A 25,130-nucleotide genomic window follows, 5' to 3' on the forward strand; every position below is an offset into this window, starting at 1 on the left:
ATCATACTGAAGGATCTCTGCATCCTCCTCACAGCCCACCCTCCCATCCAGCTTTGTGTCATCTGCAAGTTTGGGGATTTAACATTTAGTTCCGTCATTTAAATCATTCATGTATATAGTGAATAGCTGGGTCTCAGCACTGATCCCTGCAGTATCCCACTTGTCACTGCCTACCATTTGGAAAAAGACCTGTTTATTCCTATCTACCAGCTAGTTTTCTATCTATCTCAATGCACTACCCCGAATCCCATGTGCTTTAATTTTACATGCTAATCTGTTACGTGGGACCTTGTCGAAAGCCATCTGAAAGTCCAAAAGTAATAAAAAGTGAAGACTGAGAAGCAACCTTAATTCTTTAAAATTAGGAATGGATTTTATAGGTGAGACAGAGAAGTTGTTTCATTAGATGAGTCCAAAAGTAGAAGCCATAAATATAAGATAGTCATAAATAAATTAGATTGAGGAGAATTTTTGCTCAGAGAGTGATGAAAATGTAGAACTCATTCCACATGGAATGATTGAGGCACATTGCACAGATGCTCTTTAAGAGAAAGCTAGATATGTACATGAAGGAGTGCAATAGAAGGATATGCCAACAGGATGAAAGGAAATAATGTGAAGGCACATGTCGATCAAATGACGTGTTTTGATGTTTACTTTTCTATGTTCCTGTATTGGCTGAAAAGCATGTTGGGATGTGCGATGGTCATCAATACAAGATATAAATATACAATTCTATATAATTGTGTGAAAATAGGCGTAAAGGAATTTCTGTCCTAGATGGCAGCTTTGTTCTATGGGCAATTCTACTTTACAAGCTGTAAATTAGGTTTATGGTTGATGTGCTGTTGAACAAGATAAGACATACAGAGTGAAATAAAGTTATCCTCCATGCCAAGGATTTCCTAAGAATATTTGGGAAAAAGATAGTGGAGGAAAATCCAGGCCATTTATGTGCTTTTCACAGCACATTTTCAGGATGTCCACAGTGTTTTGCAACCAATTAGTTACATTTAAATTGCAAGTTCTCGTTCGGGAGATAAGCACAGCTGCCAATTTGTGCGAAGTAGGATCCGACAAAGTATAAATTGACAAATAATCAGTTAATTTGTTTAGATGTGTGGATGGTCAGGACAGGAGGGAAAATCCTTCCTCTTTATGTCCACCTGAATATGCAGACAGTGTCTCAGTCTCATGTCTCACCTCTAAGATGCATCAGTGACATACATGTTCTGAGTAGTGCAATAAGAAACATGCTACATTCATTTTGTGTTGTTTGTTATTATGATCAGTTGTATTCGGAAATATGTAAACACTCTAAAAATGTAGCAATCATGAATTCAACATAATGTTTCTTTTACGTCTCAGGTCCAGAGCTTTGATGAGGATAGTTGTCCAAGAACGGCTGCCAACAAAATATTTTTAGGTAAGTGTATGTTTTAGTCGCATGATCTACAACATTGAACATTGAAAGAATATTCAATCACAATGGAGAATCGATGTTTTGAATTTTCTGAACACTTAATCACAGATTTTCAGCACATTCCTATTTAAAAATTCCTCTCCGATAGTCTTTTCAAGTTGGAGGACATGTCAATATTTCTTGGTGTTTAATCTTCTTCATTCTTACAGCTACTCTTACATAGCTGTGAAAATGAGATGCCAATGTGTTTTATAGTTATCTATCTCCTAAGGTTTACTTCCCAACTGACTTAGAACATAGAACAGTACAGCACAGAACAGGCCCCTCGGCCCACGATCTTGTGCCGAGCTTTATCTGAAACCAAGATCAAGCTATCCCACTCCCTATCATCCTGGTGTGCTCCATGTGCCTATCCAACAACCGCTTAAATGTTCCTAAAGTGTCTGACTCCACTATCACTGCAGGCAGGCCATTCCACACCTCAACCACTCTCTGAGTAAAGAACCTACCTCAGACATCCTTCCTATATCTCCCACCATGAACCCTATAGTTATGCCCCCTTGTAATAGCTCCATCCACCCGAGGAAATAGTCATAGGAATCATAGAAACCCTACAGTGCAGAAAAAGGCCATTTGGCCCATCGAGTCTGCACCGACCACAATTCCACCCAGGCCCTACCTCCATATCCCTACATTTTTACCCACTAATCCCTCTAACCTACGCATCTCAGGACACTAATGGGCAATTTTAGCATGGCCAATCAACCTAACCCACACATCTTTGGACTGGGAGGAAACCGGAGCACCCGGAGGAAACCGGAGCAGACACGGGGAGAAACCCATGCAGACTCCACACAGACAGTGACCCAAGCCGGGAATTGAACCCAGGTCCCTGGAGCTGTGAAGCAGCAGTGCTAACCACTGTGCTACCGTGCCGTCTTTGAACGTTCACTCTATCATAGAAATCATAGAAACCCGACAGTGCAGAAGGAGGCCATTCGGCCCATCGAGTCTGCACCGACCACAATCCCACCCAGGCCCTACCCCCACACATATTTTACCCGCTAATCCCTCTAACCTACACATCCCAGGACTCTAAGGGGCAATTTTTTTTTTTTTAACCTGGCCAATCAACCTAACCCGCACATCTTTGGACTGTGGGAGGAAACCAGAGCACCCGGAGGAAACCCACGCAGACACGAGGAGAATGTGCAAACTCCACACAGACAGTGACCCGAGCCGGGAATCGAACCCGGGACCCTGGAGCTGTGAAGCAGCAGTGCTAACCACTGTGCTATCTATCCCCTTCATCATTTTATAAACCTCTATTAAGTCTCCCCTCAAACTCCTCCGCTCCAAAGAGAACAGCCCTAGCTCCCTCAACCTTTCCTCATAAGACCTACCCTCCAAACCAGGCAGCATCCTGGTAAATCTCCTTTGCACTCTTTCCAGCGCTTCCACATTCTTCTTAGAGTGAGGTGACCAGAACTGCACACAATATTCCAAATGTGGTCTCACCAAGGTCCTGTACAGTTGCAGCATAACCCCACGGCTCTTAAACTCCAACCCCCTGTTAATAAAAGCTAACACACTATAGGCTTCTTCACAGCTCTATCCACTTAAGTGGCAACCTTCAGAGATCGGTGGATATGGACCCCAAGATCTCTCTGTTCCTCCACAGTCTTCAGAACCCTACCTTTGACCCTGTAATCCACATTTAAATTTGTCCTACCAAAATGAATCACCTCACATTTATCAGGGTTAAACTCCATCTGCCATTTGTCAGCCCAGCTTTGCATCCTATCTATGTTTCTTTGCAGCCTCTTTCCAGGCAACTTGCCCTCCACCTCATCCACTACTCCACCAATCTTGGTGTCATCAGCAAATTTACTGATCCACCCTTCAGCCCCCTCCTCTAAGTCATTAATAAAAATCACAAAGAGCAGAGGACCAAGCACTGATCCCTGTGGCACTCCGCTAGCAACCTGCCTCCAGTCCAAAAATTTTCCATCTGTCTTCGATCAGAAAGCCAGTTACTTATCCAATCGGCCAACTTTCCCTCCATCCCACACCTCCTTACTTTCATCATAAGCCGACCATGGGGGACCTTATCAAATGCCTTACTAAAATCCATATATATGACACCAACTGCCCTACCTTCATCAACACACTTAGTTACCTCCTCAAAAAATTCAATCAAATTTGTGAGGCATGACTTGCCCTTCACGAATCCGTGCTGACTATCCCGGATTAATCCGCATCTTTCTAAATGGTCTTCCTGCTTCACTTGGGTTAGAAGGGCAGGAGAGTGACAAGGGGCAAATGTCCTCCTTTCATTCCTTTCCTTGAAGTTCTTTTTTAGTGATGTCTAGGATGTTTGAGGATGTGGTAATGTGATTGTCATGATGGCCACGAAGGACATGGGGGATCGTTGATAGATCTCCCCACGGGCTTCGCGGAGTACAAACTACCTTACTGAGTGAACAGAAGCTCACCCAAAGGGAGGTGAGTAACAGGAGCTTGAAAATCTGTTCCTCTAACCGAGACTGTAAGTCCCTGGGCACAAACATGCTTGCTGTAAGCCATGGTTGTGACTCTTCCTTTTGGTTTCCAATAAAGGATTTCTGCGGATGGGAAACTGGCCTTGGTTGAATTACTATATTGGTGACGAGGAGTTTAAAAAAAAAAACTTTTTTTTTTCTCTCTCTGGACAACCTCCATAAGTCGAGAATCTTCTCCAATGAGGAAAAGCAATTATGCCTCTTTCCAGGCAACTTGAACCCTATGTTACCAGTGGGGTAGACTGTGCCCAAAATACAGAGCATATGTGTTCCTTCCATGCAAACAACATTGAAGTAGATGAAAAACAACAAGTAATATTGTTGATGGCATGGGGCCCCAACTTTCAGTGTGATTAAAAAGTCTGACCTATCTAGATGCCCCCTGACTCAAACCTTTTAATGAGTTAGTAGACCCAGTGAAAAACCACTACAATCCGAAGCCTTCTGTTATACTCCCGAGATCACAATCACATTACCACATCCTCAAACATCCTAGACATCACTAGAAGAGAACTTCAAGGAAAGGAGGTACCGCTTCATGACTGGGAAGACTCCTGGGGAATCTGTTACCGGGTTCTTGGCTAGGTTATGAAAATTAGCAGAACTTTGCAATTTTGGACTGCCTGTAAATGAAATGATGTGGAACAGATTAGTATGTGACATAAATAACCTAACTACTCAAAAGATCTGGATTTTTGAAAAGCCACTGAAATACCTTTATTGCTGCAGAAAAAGGGGCTCAGGAGCTACAGGGGGCATCAGGCAACAATGTCCACCAGCTAGGTGAGGGACCTCATGTAATCAGTTCTCAATGGGAAACCAGGTGTTAAAGGGCCCTTTACAACATTGGAGCCCTAATAATACCACCAGGCAGCCAAAGAAAGGTAGTGTTGACCCCAAGAGTGTTACATATCACCCCAGAAGAGTGCGTTGCCAGACAATGGATTATTGTAAACACTGCCAAAGGACACAGCCAAGGCGCAATTTTAGGAACAGACAAAATGCGTGATGCCTAGAGAAGAAGCCATGGCCAGTACCTGAGAGTACCATGCAGGTATCCCCTCTTCCAGAAACAGGGATATTACAACTGAATCGGATCATCACAACAAAAGGTTGCCCCTATAGTGGTAGCATTATTGGTCAATGGCCATCCCTTTAAGTTAGAAGTCTCTGTTAAGGGATAACAGACATATAAGCACCTTCAAACTGGCATCCAACTCCTCAGCTTGCAAGACATGAAGGCCAGCCTAGCCACCTATACGGAGAAGAGCCTTTAAAAGCAAAGGGCACCACAATGGCCCCAATAATTTACAGGCTGCAATCAGCTCGCCTCCAACTCACTGTTGCATGGGGGCATGGACCAAACCTTATGGGGAGAGATTGGCTCCAGCCGATCTGGCTGAACTGCTAGAGATCTTCAGACTGGGCTTGGGAGGACTGTATGAAGTTATACCCTGGGGTTTTCCAAGGAGGCTGAGAAAAAAAGGGGACAAGGCCAAGATCTACTTCAACCCTGATGCTACACCTAGGAATTTCAGAGCGAGACTAGTTCCATACTCCCTGCTAGAGAAGGTGGAAGCTGAAATAGGGCACCTTGAAAGTTTAGACATAATAAGGCCTGTGAATTTTCAGAGTAGGCTGCGTCCTTAGTGCCCATTCTTAAGCCCGATAAATTGGTTTGTCTTTGTGGGGACTATAAACTAACAGTCAGGGTGCAAACTCAATAGGTACCCCGTGCCCCGAATCAACGATTTGTATGCTAAGTTAACAAGTGACCAGACATTCTACAAGCTGGACATGAGTCACGCCTATCTTCAGTCTTCCCAGAAATATGTGAAGATCAACACACACAAGGGACTCTACGATTATACCAGTTTGCCCTTTGAGGTCACGTCAGCATGTGTCATTTTCCAACGAGTCATGGAGAACATTCTTTAAGGGCTATGTAAAGTAGCAGTGTACTTAGATCTCGTCCTGTTCATGGGGGCTTTGGAACAGGAAAACCTGGTAAACTTGGAAGGCCTCTTGCAGAGATTTTCAAAAGCAGGAGTGAACTTGAAGAGGCAGAAATGCGTCTTCCAAGTGGCTGAAGTAACCTACTTAGGCTACTGGGTAGATGGCAAAGAGTTACACCCAATAGAGGATAAAAGTCACCAAGGAAGCACCAGCTCCAAGGAACACCACCGAGTGTTCCTTACTGGGATTAGTAAATTATGATGGAAAATATATCCTGATTTGGCTTAGCAGCATCTTTGGAAGTGATGATGATGCAGAAGAAAAGCCATAAATTCTTGATGGGACCTTGTTTTTAAATGACTACTTTAAAAACTAATTTTAACTGAAATGTTATGGAACATGGTGGCTGAACATCAGAAATGCATTTTGTCAATTGCCAAGTTGATTGCTGTAAATTGGAAAAAAGCTGCTTTAATATTGTTAATATATATTTGTTATCCCATGCATGCCATGCTATGAAAATACCAGAGATGGTTCTGGGCAACTCTGCAGGTTTGGTTTTCACCAACGTCAAACGTCAGCTATTGTCATCTAACTTATTGGCCCATTTTAATCCCAAGAAAGAACTTGTGCTGATATGCGATGCTTTCTCATATGGGGTTGGGGCGGTGTTTGTACATTGTTGGAAAGATGACATGGAAAGGCCCATTACATATGCATCTAAGGACCCCTTCAGACGCAGAGCGAAGGTATTCTCAGATTGAGAAAGAAAGGTTAGCAGACATATTTAGTGTGAATAAGTTCCATCAAAACGTCTATGACGGATGTTTCAATACCAAATGCAAATCCTTATTGGGACTTTTCAGAGAGAACAAGGTCTATTGCCTTCACCCGGATACAACGCTGAGCTTTGTTACTTGCAGCCTACGAATATCTTCTAGAGCACCACCTTAGAACCTGGATACCAATTCCGATGCACTGAGTCGCCTCCCATTTCCCAGAAGCCTGGCTCCTTTACCAGCATTAGAAGAGGTCATGATGACCCTAAGTTTTTTTTAAGAGAGGCTAGCACAATGGCTCAGTGGTTAGCATTGCTGCCTCTCAGCGCCAGGGACTCGGGTTTGATTTAGGCCTTGGGTGACGATCTGTGTAGAGTTTGCACCTTTTCCCTGTGTCTGCGTGGGTTTCCTCTGGGTACTTCAATTTCCTCCCACAGTCCTAAAATGAGCAGATTAGGTGGATTAGCCATGCTAAATTGCCCTTTACTGTCCCACAATGTGTAGGATAGGGGAATTAGCGGAGAAATATGTCGGGTTACGGGGTTGGGGAGGGTGGAGATGGACCTGGGTAAATGTTCTGTCGTAGAGTCAGTGCAGACTTGATGGGCTAAATGGTCTCCTCCTGCACTGTAGGGATTCTATGACTCTATACGCAAAATTCTACAACCTAGCTCATCCCAAATCTGTAAAATCCCGTCTGAGGTCAATGGACATTTCCATGCTCCGCCCCTAGCTAAGAAAGATGAGCTCAATATTGAGGATGGGATCATTGTTTGGGGCTCTAGAGTAGTTGTTCCCTACTCAGGGTATCATCCAATATTAGCAGAACTACACAATGACCACCCTGGAGAATCAAAAATTAAAGTGCTGGTCAGGAGCTAGGTCTGATGACCCAGACTTGACTCAGATCTCACAGACTTGGTGAAACAGTGTGACTTGTGCCAAGAAAATTACAAGCTCCCTCGTTCAGCCTCCCTATACCCATGGGAGTGGGCCGGTAGGCCATGTGTGTGTGTACTTGTGGACTTTGCAGGGCCTTTTATGGGTTCCACGTTTTTAATTATGGTAGATGCACACTGCAAGTGGTTGGAGGTGCACCGTATGGGCTCCACGACCTCTCGAGCTATGATTGAGAAAATACGACAATGTTTTTGTGTACACAAAATACCAGGAATTCTAGTTTCTGATAATGGCACAGATTTTACCAGCAGTGATTTCCAGATTTTGTGCTCTCTAAATGGTATCCGACACATCCAAACAGCATCTTATCACCCGTCGTCACGTGGACTGGCAGAACGGGTGATGCCAACCTTCAAAAATGGCATATAAAAACCACTGACATCCATGGAGACAAAACTGACATGAATTTTGTTTGACGATAGGACTGCGCTGCACCCAACAACAGGAGATATCCCAGTAGAACTCTTAATGGGACAGCGACTTTGTACCAGACTGAGTCTACTGTTCCCAAACCTGTCAGGGAGGGTGAAGTTTTTTTTATTCATTTGTGGGACATGAGCGTCACTGGCTGGCCAGCATTTATTACCCATTCCGAGTAGCCTGAGGGCAGTTGAGTGTCATCTACATTGCTGTGGCTCTGGAGTAACATATAGGCCAGACCAGATATGGATGACAGATTTCCTTTCCTAAAGGACATCTGTGAACCAGATGGATTTTTCTAACAATCAACAACAGTTTCATAGTCATCAGTAGATTCCGAGTTCCAGATTGAAAAAATTCCACCATCTGCTGTGGTGGGATTCAAACTCGGGTCCCAGAACATTAACTGAGTTTCTGAGTTAATAGTCTAGCGATAATACCACTAGGTCATCGCCTAAAGTCCTGAGTCCTGACAAGAAAACCGGGAAAAAAATCACGATTCTGCAAGGGCAGAAGGAACATTTAAAACAGATGATCTGGTTCACGTTAGGAACTTTGAAGATGGTCCCAGTTGGTTCCCTGGGGTCATCATGGAGAAAACGGGGCCAGTATCTTAAGGTTAAAGTCCAGTGTAAAATCTCAAAGAAATACTTGGATCATCTCAGGGGCAGGGAGTCCAGCGCCTGAGCAGGTCTCACTACTGGCCATGGAGGCAGCCACTTACAGTGATAGTCCTTAGCTCGAAGCTGACCCTGTGTTAGCCCCCCTGGATAGTGCAGGTACAAACTCTGAGATGGAAGCTGAAGAAGTGGACATTCAGGCTGAAACAGAACCTGCATCACTGACCCTGCAGCACATCCTCTGGAAACAAAGGTTCCCCATTTGGTTTACACCGCCTGATCCAGCCCCAAACTTCGGACCTCAGACCAACCCCTAAATCATAGAATCATAGAAATCATAGAAACCCTACAGTACAGAAAGAGGCCATTCGGCCCATCGAGTCTGCACCGACCACAATCCCACCCAGGCCCTACCCCCATATCCCTACATATTTTACCCTCTAATCCCTCTAACCTACGCATCTCAGGACACTAAGGGGCAATTTTAGCATGGCCAATCAACCTAACCCGCACATCTTTGGACTGTGGGAGGAAACCGGAGCACCCGGAGGAAACCCACGCAGACATGAGGAGAATGTGCAAACTCCACACAGACAGTGACCCAAGCCGGGAATCGAACCCAGGTCCCTGGAGCTGTGAAGCAGCAGTGCTAACCACTGTGCTACCGTGCCGCCCTAAGCAGTGGAAAGGACTTTCTCGCAGTGGGGGTACTGGGGGAGAAACTCACCTAAGGGAGGAAGGGATGTTATAACGGCCACAAAGGACATGGGGGAATCACTGATAGCTCTCCCTGTGGACTTTGTGAAGTACAAACTCCTTTACTGATCGAACAGAGGCTAGCCCAGGGAAGTGAGCAGTGGGAGGTTAAAACCTATTGCTCTAACCTGGACTGTTGTTGTAGGTCCCGGGGTACAGACTTGTTTGCTGTAAGTTGTGGGTGCACCTCTTCCTTTGGTTTCCAATAAAGCGATTCTGGTGACAGGAAACCAGTCTTTGGCTGAATTACCACAGCAACTAATTGCCCTTCAGTTGGGTATTTCTGAAAAATGATTGTAAAGTGCTGGCTTTGCTTTTATAAACTGTCAACAAGGGGAGTGCAGTTTTATTTTAAGCAAGCACAGATGCTGAGTAAACTGGGCAGGAAAAGAGAGAGGTCTGTAAGAAAGGCAGAGAGTGCAGAAGTGATGAAATGACAAAACTCATGATGATCCATGCCAAAGGTGGTGAAAATCTGTTTATTCAGATCTGTTGACCTGTTCAATTGTAGCTATGGTGTCCATGAAATCCAGTGTGAACTGCATTTGACTTGTATTCATTGTTATGTTAGGGGAACATGCTATTGTGGTGCCCTGCCTTAATGTGTATTTAGCCCTGTCCCTGACACCTGCTTGTATCTCCTCTCTTTTGTTGTGTTTCTCACTAACTCATTTTCATTGCAAAGTTAGTGAGTGACGTACTACCTTCTGGAAAGTGTAATGTATATTTGCATGCCCACTGCTTGTTTGCTTATGATGCAGTAAGCAGATGTAAAATGCAAGGGTGCATCACCTTTAAGCATTAAAGGTAAAACTAAATTCAAGTCAACAAGCAAATAAGATTGATTCCAGATTTGAAGTACATTGTTTAAGCCTATCTGATCATCAATGATGAGATAGACAAGTATAGAGCAGTTTGACAAGGTACTGCATGATAGGTTGTTGCATAAGGTTAAACCTCACGGAATCCAGGGTGAGATAGCCAAATGGATACAAAATTGGCTTAATGACAGAAGACAGAGGGTGGTTTTCAAACTGGAGGCCTGTGACCAGTGGTGTGCCTCAGGGTTCGGTGCTGGGTCCACTGTTATTTGTCATTTATATGAATGATTTGGATGAGAATTTAGGAGGCATGATTAGTAATTTTACAGATGACACCAAGATTGGTGGCATAGTGGACAATGAAGAAGGTTATCGAGGATTGCAGCGGGATCTTGATCAACTGGGCCAGTGGGCTGATGAATGGCAGATGGAGTTTAATTTAGATAAATGTGAGGTGATGCATTTTGATAGATCGAAACAGATTACTCAGTTAATGGTAGGGCGCTGGGGAGAATTGTAGAACAAAGAGATCTAGGGGTACAGGTTCATAGCTCCTTGAAAGTGGAGTCACAGGTGGACAGATTGGTGAAGAAGGCATTCAGCATGCTTGGTTTCATTTGTCAGAACACTGAATACAGGAGTTGGGACGTCTTGTTGAAGTTGTACAAGACATTGGTAAGGCCACACTTGGAATACTGTGTACAGCTCTGGTCACCCTATTATAGAAAGGATATTATTAAACTAGAAAGAGTGCAGAAAAGATTTACTAGGATGCTACCGGGACTTGATGGTTTGAGTTTCAAGGAGAGGCTAGATAGACTGGGACTTTTTTCTCTGGAGCGTAGAAGGCTCAGGGGCGATCTTATAGAGGTCTATAAAATAATCAGGGGCATAGATCAGCTAGGCAGTCACTACCTTTTGCCAAAGGTAGGGGAGTCTAAAACTAGAGGGCGTAGGTTTAAGGTGAGAGGGGAGAGATACAAAAGGGTCCAGAGGGGCAATTTTTTCACAGAGGGTAGTGAGTGTCTGGAACAAGCTGCCAGAGGTGGGTACAATTTTGTCTTTAAAAAGCATTCAGACAATTACATGGGTAAGATGGCTATAGAGGGATATGGGCCAAATGTGGGCTATTGGGACTAGCTTGGTGGTTTAAAAAAAATGGGTGGCATGGACAAGTTGGGCCGAAGGGCCTGTTTCCATGCTGTAAATCTCTATGACTCTATGACTCAATTTGATTGAGGTTGATAAAATAACAAAGCAATTAATTTATGTTCTTACTGACAAACTATTGCAACTAGATACATTGTGGAGGACCAGGAATCATGCTTATAAATTGCACAAGTGCAGAAATAAGTCAAATTCAATTCAATACTTTCTATTATTCTTAAGGAAATTTGCAGCCAGTGCAATTGCTTACATATATCTAACAAGAAAGGAAGAAATACATTGCAATATGTTGCTACAGTGCAGTGCCAACCTCACAGCTAAAGAGAATATGAAAGATAAAGATTCAAAAAAAGGGTCCTGGTCTTCATGCCCCCCCCCCCCCCCCCCCCCCACCAACCCTCCCCAGCATAGGTACATTCAACAACTAGATCTAAATTGGTGCTATGACTGTCCTCCAGAACATCATCTATACTCGGTATCAGTGGTATATTGAGGAGAATGGACACGAGGCAAGTACAGAGTTTAAGCCTGGAATGTTACAATCACAGTTGGCAGACGCTCAGCAATCCTTTATACCTGCTATCTCTCTATTATCAAAGACTTGGGGCCAAAGAGACTGCCTACTTTTGCTGGCCCATCCCACTCCAGTACAGAGTTATTCTGGGCAAAAACCCCCTGGTGAGGTCCAACACAGCGATTCTTGACTCCTAAGCTGTGGCAGGTCCAGAGTATTAGGGAGATAACTGATGCATTTGACAACCCCAAGTTGCAGTTGATGCAGTTTTGCCAGGTTCATTACCTTAATCAGTGAGTCTTTATGAGTAAGTCAAATAGATCATGATGTGTAATATAATGGTCTTAAGAGGCCAATATTTTTCAAATGACTCTATGACTCTCTTATGACTCTAAATGCATGTTTGGAAATAGTAAAATGCGAGATAGAATTCTGACATAAAGGCAGGTCCAATTAAGAAACTAAGTTATCCATATCTAGATTCATAATGAATTTACCTGATACAAAGATAATTGCAGCATATGTGAGACTAGCACAAAATGCTTGCAATTCATGGAAAAAATTAAAATTTCATTCCACAATTACATTTGACATTTAGAAATTGTATCTGACTTTTCCACTGCACATTTCAGCAGATGTCGAGGTGCTCAGATATTGAAATCTCCTGATGTCAGCAGCTGTCTGATGCTGAGGAGTATAGATGCTGTACAGTCCCGAGCCTAGATGTGATCACGTTGTGCAGGATGTACTCAGATAATTATTCCTTATTTTGTCCTACACAAATGATTATGTCGGCCTTCTAATGCATCAAACCCTAGGTGAACTGGACTGCATTAAAGGGCTTTTCATATAGCATTGCATGTAGGATTATGTAGGAGATATGGCACAGCGACAGGCCATTTGGTCCAATGGGTCTACACCAGTATTCATGCTCCACTCGAGCCTTTTTGCATCTTCTTCATCTAAATCTACCATCCTAACCATTGGCTCCTTCGCTCTTTTAAAGGAGTTAGATATGGCTCTTGGGGTGAAGGAACCAAAAGATATGGGGGAAGGCAGGATCAGGCTATTGCACTGAATGATCAGCTATGATCATAATGTATGATGGAAAAGACTTCAAAGGCCGAATGGCTTAACCCTGCTCCTATTTTCTGTTTAAAGAAGTTTCTCATTAATTCTCTATTAAGTTTCTTGGTGACTATCTTATATTAATGTCCTCTTTTGTTAATTTTGCTCTTCTCCACGAGTGGAAATAATCATTTATTATCCATTCTGTTAAAACCTTTCATAACTTTAAAGACCTCTGTTAAGTCACTACTAAGCCTTTTTTCAAGAGAAAAGTGATCCAGTCTGTCAATCATTTCCAGACATGTGCATTTCTGGAATCATCCTTGTAAATTTTCTCTGCATGCTCTCAGTGTCTTTATATCCTTTCTATAATCTAGTGACAAGGATTGCATAAAGTACGCTGAACATTAGGTAGAATCATAGAATCTACAGAGCAGAAGAAGGCCATTCGGCCCATCGAGCCTGCACCAATCATGATCCCACCCAGGCCCTATTCCCGTAACTTCTCATATTTACCCGACTAATCCCCCTGACAGTAGGGTTAATTTAGCATGGCCAATCAACCTAACCCACACATCTTTGGAGTGTGGGAGGAAACTAGAGCACCCAGAGAAACCCACACAGACACGGAAAGAATGTGCAAACTCCACACAAACAGTGACCCAAGGCCAGAATTGAACCTGGGTCCCTTGCGCTGTGAGGCAGCAGTGCTAACCACTGTGTCACCATGCCGCCCCGTGTGTAGACCGCACAATGTAGGTTTAGCACAACTTATCTGTTCAGTTCTATCACTCCAGAAAAAGAGCTTAGTGCTTAGCTTGCTGTTTTTATGGCCTAGCTAACCTGTGACAAAAATATTAGTAACTGAGTTGTACTCCTTTGTTCCTGTACACAACTTAACTTGCATCTAATCAGTGACCCCCTTATTCTTCCTACTAAAATGCACTACCTCACATTTATCTGTGTTGAACTTTTGTCAACTATTTGCTCATTTTGCAAGCTAATTAAAAGATTTAAGAGTTTATTTATTGGTGTCACAAGTAGGTTTACAGTAACAATGCAATGAAGTTGCTGTGAAAATCCCCTAGTCGCCACACTCCGCCATCTGTTCGGGATCACTGAGGGAGAATTTAGCATGGCCAATGCACCTAACCAGCACTTCTTTCAGACTGTGGGAGGAAATCGGAGCACCCGGAGGAAATCCACACAGGCAAGGGGAGAACATGCACACTCCGCACAGTCAGCCAGGTTGGGAATCGAACCCGGGTCCCTGGTGCTGTCAGGCAGTGTTAACCATTGTGCCACCATAAGAACATAAGAACTAGGAGCAGGAGTAGGCGGAACTTGGCTATCAGTTTCTGCTCAGCGACTCTGCGCTGTCGTGTGTCGTGAAGGCCGCCTTGTTCACAGGCATTCAGCCTCTGATCTTTGGGTAAGCGTTCTCCAAGGCGGCCTTCACGACACACGACTGCGCAGAGCAGAAACTGATAGCCAAGTTCCCCAAGATCTGGGGTTTATGTCACACTATCTGTAACCCCCACAACTTGCCTCCTGGACTAGCAGAATCTCACTGGCTGTCCTGTCTGGAGACAATACACATCTCTTTAACCTGTGCTTAATGCTCCCTCCACTCACATTGTCTGTATCTTTAAGACCTGGTTGGCTGTAGAGATTCACGTTCTAAGCAGTATTCTGTAACTTGATTTTGTGTCTCTGTATGCCCTGTTTGAGAGCAGATATCCACTCCATTTGACGAAGGAGCAGCACTCCGAAAGCTAATGACATTTGCTACCAAATAAACCTGTTGGACTTTAACCTGGTGTTGTTAAAACTCTTACTGTGTTTACCCCAGTCCAACACCGGCATCTCCACATCATGACTATCCCTGTGGACAGTGAGGACCCAAAGATCAAAGCTAAAGGCTCTGCAATCTCATCCCTTGCCTCCCAAAGAATCCGAGGATATATCTCATCTGGCCCAGGGGACTTATCGAGCTTCAGGTTTTTCAAAATTGCCAATACATCTTCCCTCAGAACATCTGGACGGCACGGTAGCACAGTGGTTAGCACTGCTGCTTCACAGCTCCAGGGTCCCGGGTTCGATTCCCGGCTTGGGTCTGTGTGGAGTTTGCACATTCTCCTCGTGTCTGCGTGGGTTTCCTCCGGGTGCTCCGGTTTCCTCCCACAGTCCAAAGATGTGTGGGTTAGGTTGATTGGCCAGGTTAAAAAAATTGCCCCTTAGAGTCCTGGGATGTGTAGTTTAGAGGGATTAGCGGGTAAAATATGTGGGGGTAGGGCCTGGGTGGGATTGTGGTTGGTGCAGACTCGATGGGCCGAATGGCCTCCTTCTGCACTGTAGGGTTTCTATGATTCTATGATCTGCCTCCTCCAGCCTATCAGCCTGTATCACACACTCATCCTCAAAACATGGCCCCTCTCCTTGGTGAACACTGAAGAAAAGTATTCATTCATCGCCTCTCCTATCTCTTCTGACTCCATGCACAAGTTCCCACTACTGTCCTTGACAGGCCCTAACCTCACCTTGGTCATTCTTTTATTCCTTACATAAGAGTAAAAAGCCTTGGGGTTTTCCTTGATCCGACCCGCCAAGGACTTCTCTTGCCCCCTCCTAGCTCTCCTAAGCCATTTTTTTAGCTCATTCCTTGCTACCTTGTAACCCTCAAGCGACCCAACTGAACATTGTTTTCTCATCCTTACGCTTCTTATTTCCTCTTGACAAGACATTCACCCTCTTTTGTGAACCATGGTTCCCTCACTCGGCCATTTCCTCCCTGCCTGACAGGGGCATACCTATCAAGGACACGCAGTATTTGTTCCTTGAACAAGCTCCACTTTTCATTTGTGCCTTTCCCTGACAGTTTCTGTTCCCATCTTGTGCTCCCTAATTCTTGCCTAATCGCATCATAATTACCCTTCCCCCAATTATAAATCATGCCCTGCCGTACGGCCCTACCCCTCTCCATTGCAATAACGAAAGACACCGAATTGTGGTCGCTATCTCCAAAGTGCTCTCCCACAACCAAATCTAACACTTGGCCCGGTTCATTTCCCAGTACCAAATCCAATGTGGCCCCACCTCTTGTCGGCCTATCCACATATTGTGTCAGGAAACCCTCCTGCACACACTGTACAAAAACTGCCCCATCCGAACTATTCGACCTGTAAAGGTTCCAATCAATGTTTGGAAAGTTAAAGTCACCCATGACAACTACCCTGTGACCCCACACCTATCCATAATCTGCTTTGCAATTTCTTCCTCCACATCTCTATTACTATTTGGGGGCCTATAGACAACTCCTAACAACGTGACCGCTCCTTTCCTATTTCTAACTTCAGCCCATATTACCTCAGTAGGCAGATCCCCCTCGAACTGCCTTTCTGCAGCCGTTAAACTATCCTTGATTAACAATACTACTCCACCACCTCTTTTACCACCTTCCCCACTCTTACTGAAACATCTATACCCCGGAACTTCCAACAACCATTCCTGCCCCTGTTCTAACCATGTCTCCGTAATGGCCAGAACATCGTAGTCCCAAGTACCAATCCACGCTCCAAGTTTACCTACCTTATTTCAGATGCTCCTTGCATTGAAGTAGACACACTTCAACCCACCTTCCTGTCTGCCGGTACACTCCTGCGACCTTGATATCTTCCTCAGTACCTCACTACACTCAACACTGACTTCTGGACTACAGCTCCTTTTCCCATCCCCCTGACAAATTAGTTTAAACCCCCTCCCGAAGAGCCATAGCAAATTTCCCTCACACTTGCCCATGGATCTGGCAAACTGCAAATTTCATCACAGCATCTTTAGCCAGAAGCATCATGCTGATGGATGATCCATATGTGCCTGCTCTTAAAGTTTCCAGCATGATAGTATCAATCTTCATCCAATTTTATTCATTTCAAGTGATACAAGGAACAGCTTAGCACACTGAACTCAGCAAAGGATATGGGCCCCAATAATAACCTGTCAGTAATGCTGAAGGCTTGAGCTCCAAAACTGTAGAGGCCTCCCCTAATTGAGCATGGATAAACCCAACTGCAATGGCAATGTCAGCCTCTGAACTCATCAATAATCAGCCCCATTTTGCTGGGGCCTGCCTGACTGGCCCTAGCAACTCCCAACTCAATGTACCTTGTGTACTGTGATGGTGACAGTGCTGGGAGCACTCTGATTGGTTGGTCACTCTTGAAGCTCAGCTCTTTTTTAAAGTGCTGGGAGTCCTGGCAGCAACTCAAACTGCAAGATCAGCATGAATTTCAGCCAAGACTTCCCTAAACTGCAGATTTCATCACACCATCTTCAACCAGAAGCATCATGTTGATGGATGATCCATATCTGCCTCCTCTTGAGGCTCAGTGGCATAGTGAAGGGTAGCACGGTAGCACAGTGGTTATCACTGTTGCCTCTCAGTGCTAGAGACCTGGGTTCAATTCTGGCCTCGGATGACTGCCTGTATGGAGTTTGCACATTCTCCCCATGTCTGCATGGGTTTCCTCTGGTGCTCCGGTTTCGTCCCACACTCCAAAGATGAGAGGGTTAGGTTGATTGGCCATGCTAATTTGACCCTTAGCATCAGTGGGATTGGCAGGGTAAATACATAAGGTTACGGGGATAGGCCCTGGGTGGGGGTTCAATGGGCTGCATGGCCTCCTTTGGCACTGTAGAGATTTTATGATTCTACGATCCTAAATGGCTGAGGTGGGTTCCATCATTGGGATCACCACTAACCTGACAAAATCCTATGGGGCATTTTACTATGTAAAGGCATTACATTACGGCAAGTTGTTGTTTTGCTGTAAAATGTCACAGGCTCTTTGCATGTGTACATCCAGACAAAAATTAACATTAAGCCAAAGTTGAAACAACTAAGCAGGCAACCACAGGTTGGAAAAAGAGGTAGGTTTTTAAGGATGGTCTTAAATATCTCAAGTAATATTTTAATTCAAGGATAAACAATAAATAGTTACATTCCAAAATGCTCATTGTCCTGATTCAAAGGATGGTTTACATATTTAATTATGCAAATGTGTCTGAATGGAAACTTGAACAAAAAAGCAATTTTGAAAAGTAGCCCAATTTTGAGGGCAATTTACTTTCAGATTTCTGTTTAAACCCAAGACCAGAAACTCAGGACCGAAGATGATTTAGCTAAACTATAAATGGAAATGCTGTAAAGCATTCATTTGATTTGATTTGATTTATTATTGTCACATGTATTAACATACAGTGAAAAGTATTGTTTCTTGCGCGCTATACAGACAAAACATACCGTTCATAGAGAAGGAAACAAGAGAGTGCAGAATGTAATGTTACAGTCATAGCTTGGGTGTAGAGAAAGATCAACTTAATGCAAGATAATTCCATTCAAAAGTCGGACAGCAGCAGGGAAGAAGCTGTTCTTGAGTTGGTTGGTACATGACCTCAGACTTTTGTATCTTTTTCCCGACGGAAGAAGGTGGAAGAGAGAATGTCTGGGGTGCATGGGGTCCTTTATTATGCTGGCTGCTTTGCCGAGGCAGCGGGAAGTGCACACGGAGCCAATGGATGGGAGGCTGGTTTGTGTGATGGATTGGGCTATATTCACGACCTTTTGTAGTTTCTTGCGGTCTTGGGCAGAGCAGGAGCTATATCAAACTGTGATACAACCAGAAAGAATGCTTTCTATGGTGCATTTGTAAAAGTTGGTGAGAGTCATAGCTGACATGCCAAATTTCCTTAGTCTTCTGAGAAAGTAGAGGCGTTGGTGGGCTTTCTTAACTATAGTGCCGGCATGGGGGGACCAGGACAGGTTGTTGGTGATCTGGACACCTAAAAGCTTGAAGCTCTCGACCCTTTCTACTTCGTCCCCATTGATGTAGACAGGGGCATGTTCTCCTTTATGCTTCCTAAAGTCGATGACTTCAGCAAGTCAGGCAGCATCTGTGGAGAAAAAAAATAGAATTAATGGCCTTAGAATTGGTTATCCAGGTTATTATGAATATACAGTCAATACATTTAAAAACTGGACACAAACTATTAAAATAGCCACTGCAAATCATGTGCCCTTTGGCATTTGAGAAACAGACAGTCCTAAGTCTCAAGTGAATACTTCATTAAATATGGTCATTCACAGCCATGCAGGGAATTCACACATCCTATTGTTTAAGGATTGACTAAAATAAAAAGGACTTTGGAGTTTCCAGCCGACCTAGCTCTCTCTTTATCCTGGACAAAGGAGGACACAAGAACTCAAGAGGCCTTGCTTCGGCAGATGCACAGTCATGAAATTGTGGGAGAAGACATCAGGCACGTGCCCAATGCCATTATGCCCTCAAGCAATATTTTGGTCGGTGCGCATGCACCAGAGTTGGAAGCACAGCCACTGATAATCAAGCAGGCAATTTAGCCCATTTTGTGCCAACTGCTTTTACAGTTGGCCGATTGGCCAGGCAGTCTTTATGTTTTAGCTTCAACCTCGATAGGGACTGGGGCTTGTGTGTGAATATGTTGCCCAAATACTCTTTATGTAGATTTTCCATCACTATTTATTTTTCCCAGGTCTGCAGTTGCCTGAAACAACTCTGCAGCAGCTATCCCTGAGGCAGCACATTAGAAGCACAGCCCTCACTCTCCCTTTACCTTCTTTCCTCCCACTGCTTGTTTTATACTGACTCCCCTTTAATTAGCCAGACAGTGTGAAATCACATTCTGGGGCTCATCGCAGCCAGAAGCCCATTTTTCACCTGCCCCGAGTCCGCCTGACAGGTGAAAAATTCAGGCCAGTGTGTGCAAGACTGATGTGAATGGATCCTTTCAACTTTCTATTGTATGATGGTGGTTCTCTATACACACACGCACACACACACACGCACACCACCCCACCACCCCTCCCCCCTTCCCCCCCCCCCCCCCCCCCCCCTCCCCCCCACATTGAAATTAGACTGAGTGAATCAGGATATTTGAATCAAATTGCACACCACATTTCTTTTTGGAAAAAATGGATTTTGAATTTGTAAAAAGCCATATGATGAAAGAGCCATGTTGCTGTCTACTTTTAAAACCAGCTAGAAACTTTTCGCAAGCAGTTCCACCAAAAGTCAAACTACCTGCAAATTATCCAACACTCGATTTATTAACATTAACAATAATACCTTGAAAGAAGCACATTCTCACCAGGAGAATGAGCGCCAGGCGCACGCATGCATACACGCGCATATGTATGCACACGCGCACACACCTAGTTGCAGTTGAAGTTCACTTGGGACCACTGCCTGGAAATTGAACTACAGCAAACCTCTCAACCTACTGAGACTCCTTTGGATTACAAGATCCACACTTCAATTCTAAAGCATCAATTTCATCAATGAAACCAGGCCTGGCACATGGCAGACAAAAATCATTAACCAAAGAATGAATTAACCATAACTTGTAACACTCTACAGCTACACATACCTGTAACCAATGTTTGTATATGGGAATGCGTGTGAATGGTTAGGTTTTAAATTTGTCGTGAGTTGTGTGCAAATAAATAATCTTGTTTCAAATGCACAAAAGCTCGCTGTTGAAGCAATTTGGGATCCAACAACAAACTCACCCAGGCCCAATCCCTGTGAGCCCACGTATTTACCCAGCTAATTCCTCTGACACTAAGGGGGGAATTTTCCTATTCCACGCACCACGGGAATCTTAGCAGACGAGGGGCGAACCATGCAATGGTCGGGATTTTCCAGTTTTGGGACAAGCGCAGGTGGAAACACCGTCCTAAGGGCCAATCGACCTAACCTGCATATCTTTGGAGTGTGGGAGGAAACCCACGCAGACACGGGGAGAATATCTGTGTGGAGTTTGCATAGTCGCCCAAGGCTAGAATTGAACCCGGGTCCCTGGCACTGTGAGGCAGCAGTGCTAACCACTGTGTCACCACTTTTATATATAAATCATACTGCTCATGTGTAGTACAAGGAATAGATCAATTTTATCCATGACAGAATTGGGGGCTGCAATCCAGAATAAAAATCCAAACAATTGCAAACAAGCCAAATCTGGCTTTAAAGGAAAATTGGAAGAAGTGAAAAGTGACATGGTGAAAATTATGAAACAAAACAAAAGGGATCATAGCAGGAAGAGTTATGAATACTAGCAATAAAAATAAATGGCCAACCTTAGTGTAAAAGCGTTTATGAAACAGGGAAGACTTAACCTGGCCAAAATTAGCATCCTGAAATATAGAACAATGAAAAGCCATTGCTAAGCAGGTAAAACTGAGTATATACAATAAAGCACAGAAGGCGGAAATACTAAAGATGCTGGCTGAGGATCTTGGCCTCACCCCGGTATCGGAACAGGTAAAGGATCCAGACTCTGAAACAGCCCAAGTTACCTTCACCAAAATTCCCCAAGAAGAGCAGAGGCACGAGTTAGAGTTTCAGGCAGGAAGGAAAGGGAGGAGAGAATGCCAGGAGAGAAAATAAAAAGAGGAGCATGCTTTCCAGTTAGAAAAGCTTGAGAAATAATTACAAGCTAAAGAAGCGAGGGAATCATAGCAGATTTCAACAGCAAGGGAGAACTTGACTTTACCTAGGGGTAATTTAAATACCCTTAACCCGGAGACGAGTTTCAATTTCCTCCAGATTTGTCTCATCTCTAAGTTTGAAGAGGATGTGGAAACTTTCTTCAGACTTTGAGAAGCTAGCTAGCCAGCAAAGTCTTGGACACTCCTAATACAAGGGCAGCTAGTAGGAAAGGCCCACAGGGTTTATTCCAAGCTGCCTGCCAAGAGTTCACAAGTTTTGAACAGATATAGGCTGGAATCGTAAGTCCTTATGAACCCATAGTGGAGGCATACCACCAACATTTCTGGAACTCTGTAAAAATTGCACATAAACTTTCCAGGAATTCACAAAACTGAACTTCTCCCAGAAGGTGCGAACTGTATACTTGTATACTTTAAAACGTAACACCAGTAAAATGGGGAAGTGGAATACTGGCCCAAACTGTTCCTGCCTCTGGGCATCTGTCTGGTGGTCCGAGGTCTAAATATTAACCTATTAAGGGTTAAAAGAAATAGTGCCGCTAGGGGAGATGAAAAACTGCTCCATACAACCTTGAAACTCAGAGGATCAAAGGGTTTCAACAATCAGCGATGCAGCAATAAGGACTGCTGACTATGAATTGACCCATAAACTGCTAAACCAAAAATAATCTGCATTTAGTAATTCTGACCAGCAAAGCAGAGATTAAAGGAAGGAGATAGAACAGGGCTAGATTCAACAGAAATGGAGAGTCGAGAAGACTGTTCAGATCAATCCCCAACTTTAAAAAGAAAAAAAGATGAGGCGGTTAAGCAGCCAGGACCTGCCTCTCCGTGTTTCCAGTCCAAAAATCCTGGACACAAAGAAAACTGTTGGTTCACCAAAAGACCAACAGAGGGTGCTGTGGTCATAATGCAAATGGAGTGGGGGGTAGCGCAGAACAGCTGCCAAGGATTCTTAGACAAAAGGACAATTAATCCTTCTGGATTGCAAGCTCCAGGAAAAGAAATAACATTTTTAAGAGATACAGGATGTTTTCATAGAATCATAGAAATCTTACAGTACTGAAGGAGGCCATTCAACACATCGAGCCTGCACCAGCAACCATCTCACCCAGGCCCTATCTCCATAACCCCACATATTTACCCTGCTAGTCCCCCTGACACTAAGGGGCAATTTAGCATAGCTAATCAACCTAACCTACACGTCCTTGGACTGTTGGAGGAAACTAGAGCACCTGGAGGAAACCCACTCAGACACAGGGAGAACGTGCAAACTCTACACAGACAGTCACCCGAGACCAGAATTGAACCTGGGTTCCTGGCGCTGTGAGGCCACTATGCCATCCTCAAACACTTCTTGTAGCAAAGGTTGTTAAGATGCTGCTCAAAAGCAGAACAAGTACCACAATGTTGGTAAAAGAGCTAACTGGTCCATGTTTAAAAGTTCCATTAGTAAACATTTGTTTCCAAAGTAGTGACAGGGTTGTGCCATGCTAGGCCATGTTTAGGTAATAAACAGGAAGTGGACCTATTATTGGGAAATACATTCTCAGAGTACCAAGTACTGTGTGGGGAGGGTCTAAAGCAGTCTATGGTGTTATAATTACAGCTGAGCAAGCCAGACCCCAGAGTGAAGTCTGTCTCACTGCTCATAAACCTTTTTATTGTAAAAATGAGAAGGAAGAGCTACTGACCTCAAAAGCATAGAACTCCAGTAACATCTTCAGAATGCAAAAAAATTTTTAAAAACTTAAGCACACAGAATAGAAGTTATACAATTAAAACAGTGGCACAGAACAACCCCCAAAACACAGGCTTGGCCACAAGTACACAATCAAACTGCCTCACTGGCAATAACCTCATGTGAATTTTAACCATAAAAATCCAGTAAATATTACCCAAGTCAAGGAATTGTTGTCACTTAATAAAGATATATCTCACGACTGAGGGTCAGAGGTATACAGCACACAAAAAGGCCCTTCAGCCCATCACATCTGCCCCAGTCAAACACAAATCACCCAACTATTCTAATCCCATTTTCCAGCACTTGGCCCATAGCCTTGTATAACATGGCATCGTAAATACATATCTAAACACTTCATAATATTGTAAGGGTCGCCAAGTCCACCAACCTTTCAGACAGTGAGATCCAGACTCTCACCACCCTTTGAGAGGTCAAGATTTTCCTCATCCCCTCTAAATCCCTTGTCTCTTACCTTAAATCTATGCCCCCGTGGTCCTTGATTCCTCCACCAAGAGGAAAAGTTTCTTTTTGTCTACCCTATCTATGCCCTTCATAATTTTATACATCATGTCCCTCTTAGGGTCCTCGACTCCAAGGAAAACAACCCCAGTCTATCCAATCTCTCTTCATAACTAAAACTCTCCAGCCCAGGCAACATCCAGGTAAGTCTCCTTTGCACTCTTTCCAGTGCTATCACATCCCTCCTGTAATGTAGACACCAGAACTGCACACAATGCTCTAGCTGTGGCCTAACCAACATTCATATAGTTCTAGCTTTACCTCCCTGTTCTTAAACTCTATGCCTAAGCTAATAAAGTCAAGTTTCCCATATGCCTTCTTAACCACTTTATTCACCTGTCCTGCTACTTTAAGGGACTGGTGTACCTCGGTGCTTCCTTGTTTGTCCTGCCCAACTACATCACCTCACACTTATCCAGATTGAATTCCATTTGCCACTGGTCAGCCCCTCTGACTAGACAGACTATAATCTCCTTTAATCTGTTTATTTGGTAGCAAATAAACCTGTTGGACTTTAACCTGGTGTTGTTAAAACTCTTACTGTATCCTTTACCACCCCAGCAATTTTTGTGTCATCTCCAAACTTACTGATGAACCCTCCTTCATTCAAGTCTATAAATCACAAAAAACAAGGGCACCACCCCTGATCCCTGTGGGACTCCACTGGATACAGTCTTGCAGTCCAAAAAACACCTTTGACCATCACCCTCTGCTTCCTGCCACTTCGCCAATTTTGAATCCAATTTGCCAAATTTCCCTAGAATAGAACAGAATATAGAATGGAATATAGAATAGAATCCCTACAGTGCAGAAGGAAGCCTTTTGGCTAATCGGGTCTGCACTGACTCTCTGACAGAGTATCTTTCCCAGGCCCTCTCCCCCATCCTTTCCCCATAATCCCGCAGATTTACCATGGTTAATCCATTTAACCTACACATTTTTGGATACTAATGGGCAATTTAGCTTGGTCAGTCCACCTAACCTGCACATCTTCGGACTGTGGGAGGAAACCGGAGCATCCGGAGGAAACCCATGCAGTCAGGGTGAGAAAGTGCAAACTCCACAGTCACCAGAGGCCAATATTGAACCCTGGTCCCTGGTGCTGTGAAGCAGTAGTGCCAACCACTGTGCCTCATCTATTCGTAACAACATGCAAACTGGGATTTTATTTTTATAGGTGATGCAACAGACAGACACAGGGTGGCAAGGTGGCACAGTGGTTAGCACTGCTACTTCACAGCGCCAGGGACCCAGGTTCAATTCCGGCCTCAGGTGACTGG

At 44.0% G+C, this 25,130-nt stretch overlaps 1 protein-coding gene across 2 annotated transcripts in view; it reads left to right on the plus strand.

The window, feature by feature from the left end:
• The window catches only part of itprid1 (ITPR interacting domain containing 1), a 282,117-nt gene that overhangs the window by 124,634 nt on the left and 132,353 nt on the right, over positions 1 to 25,130 (plus strand). For both annotated transcript variants that reach the window (XM_078216648.1, XM_078216649.1), the window contains exon 10: positions 1,369 to 1,426. In XM_078216648.1, coding sequence (XP_078072774.1) covers positions 1,369 to 1,426 — 58 coding nt within the window. The remainder of the gene's footprint in view (positions 1 to 1,368; positions 1,427 to 25,130) is intronic.

The sequence above is a fragment of the Mustelus asterias genome, chromosome 7 (assembly GCF_964213995.1).
Source record: "Mustelus asterias chromosome 7, sMusAst1.hap1.1, whole genome shotgun sequence".
Taxonomy (NCBI): Eukaryota; Metazoa; Chordata; class Chondrichthyes; order Carcharhiniformes; family Triakidae; genus Mustelus; species Mustelus asterias.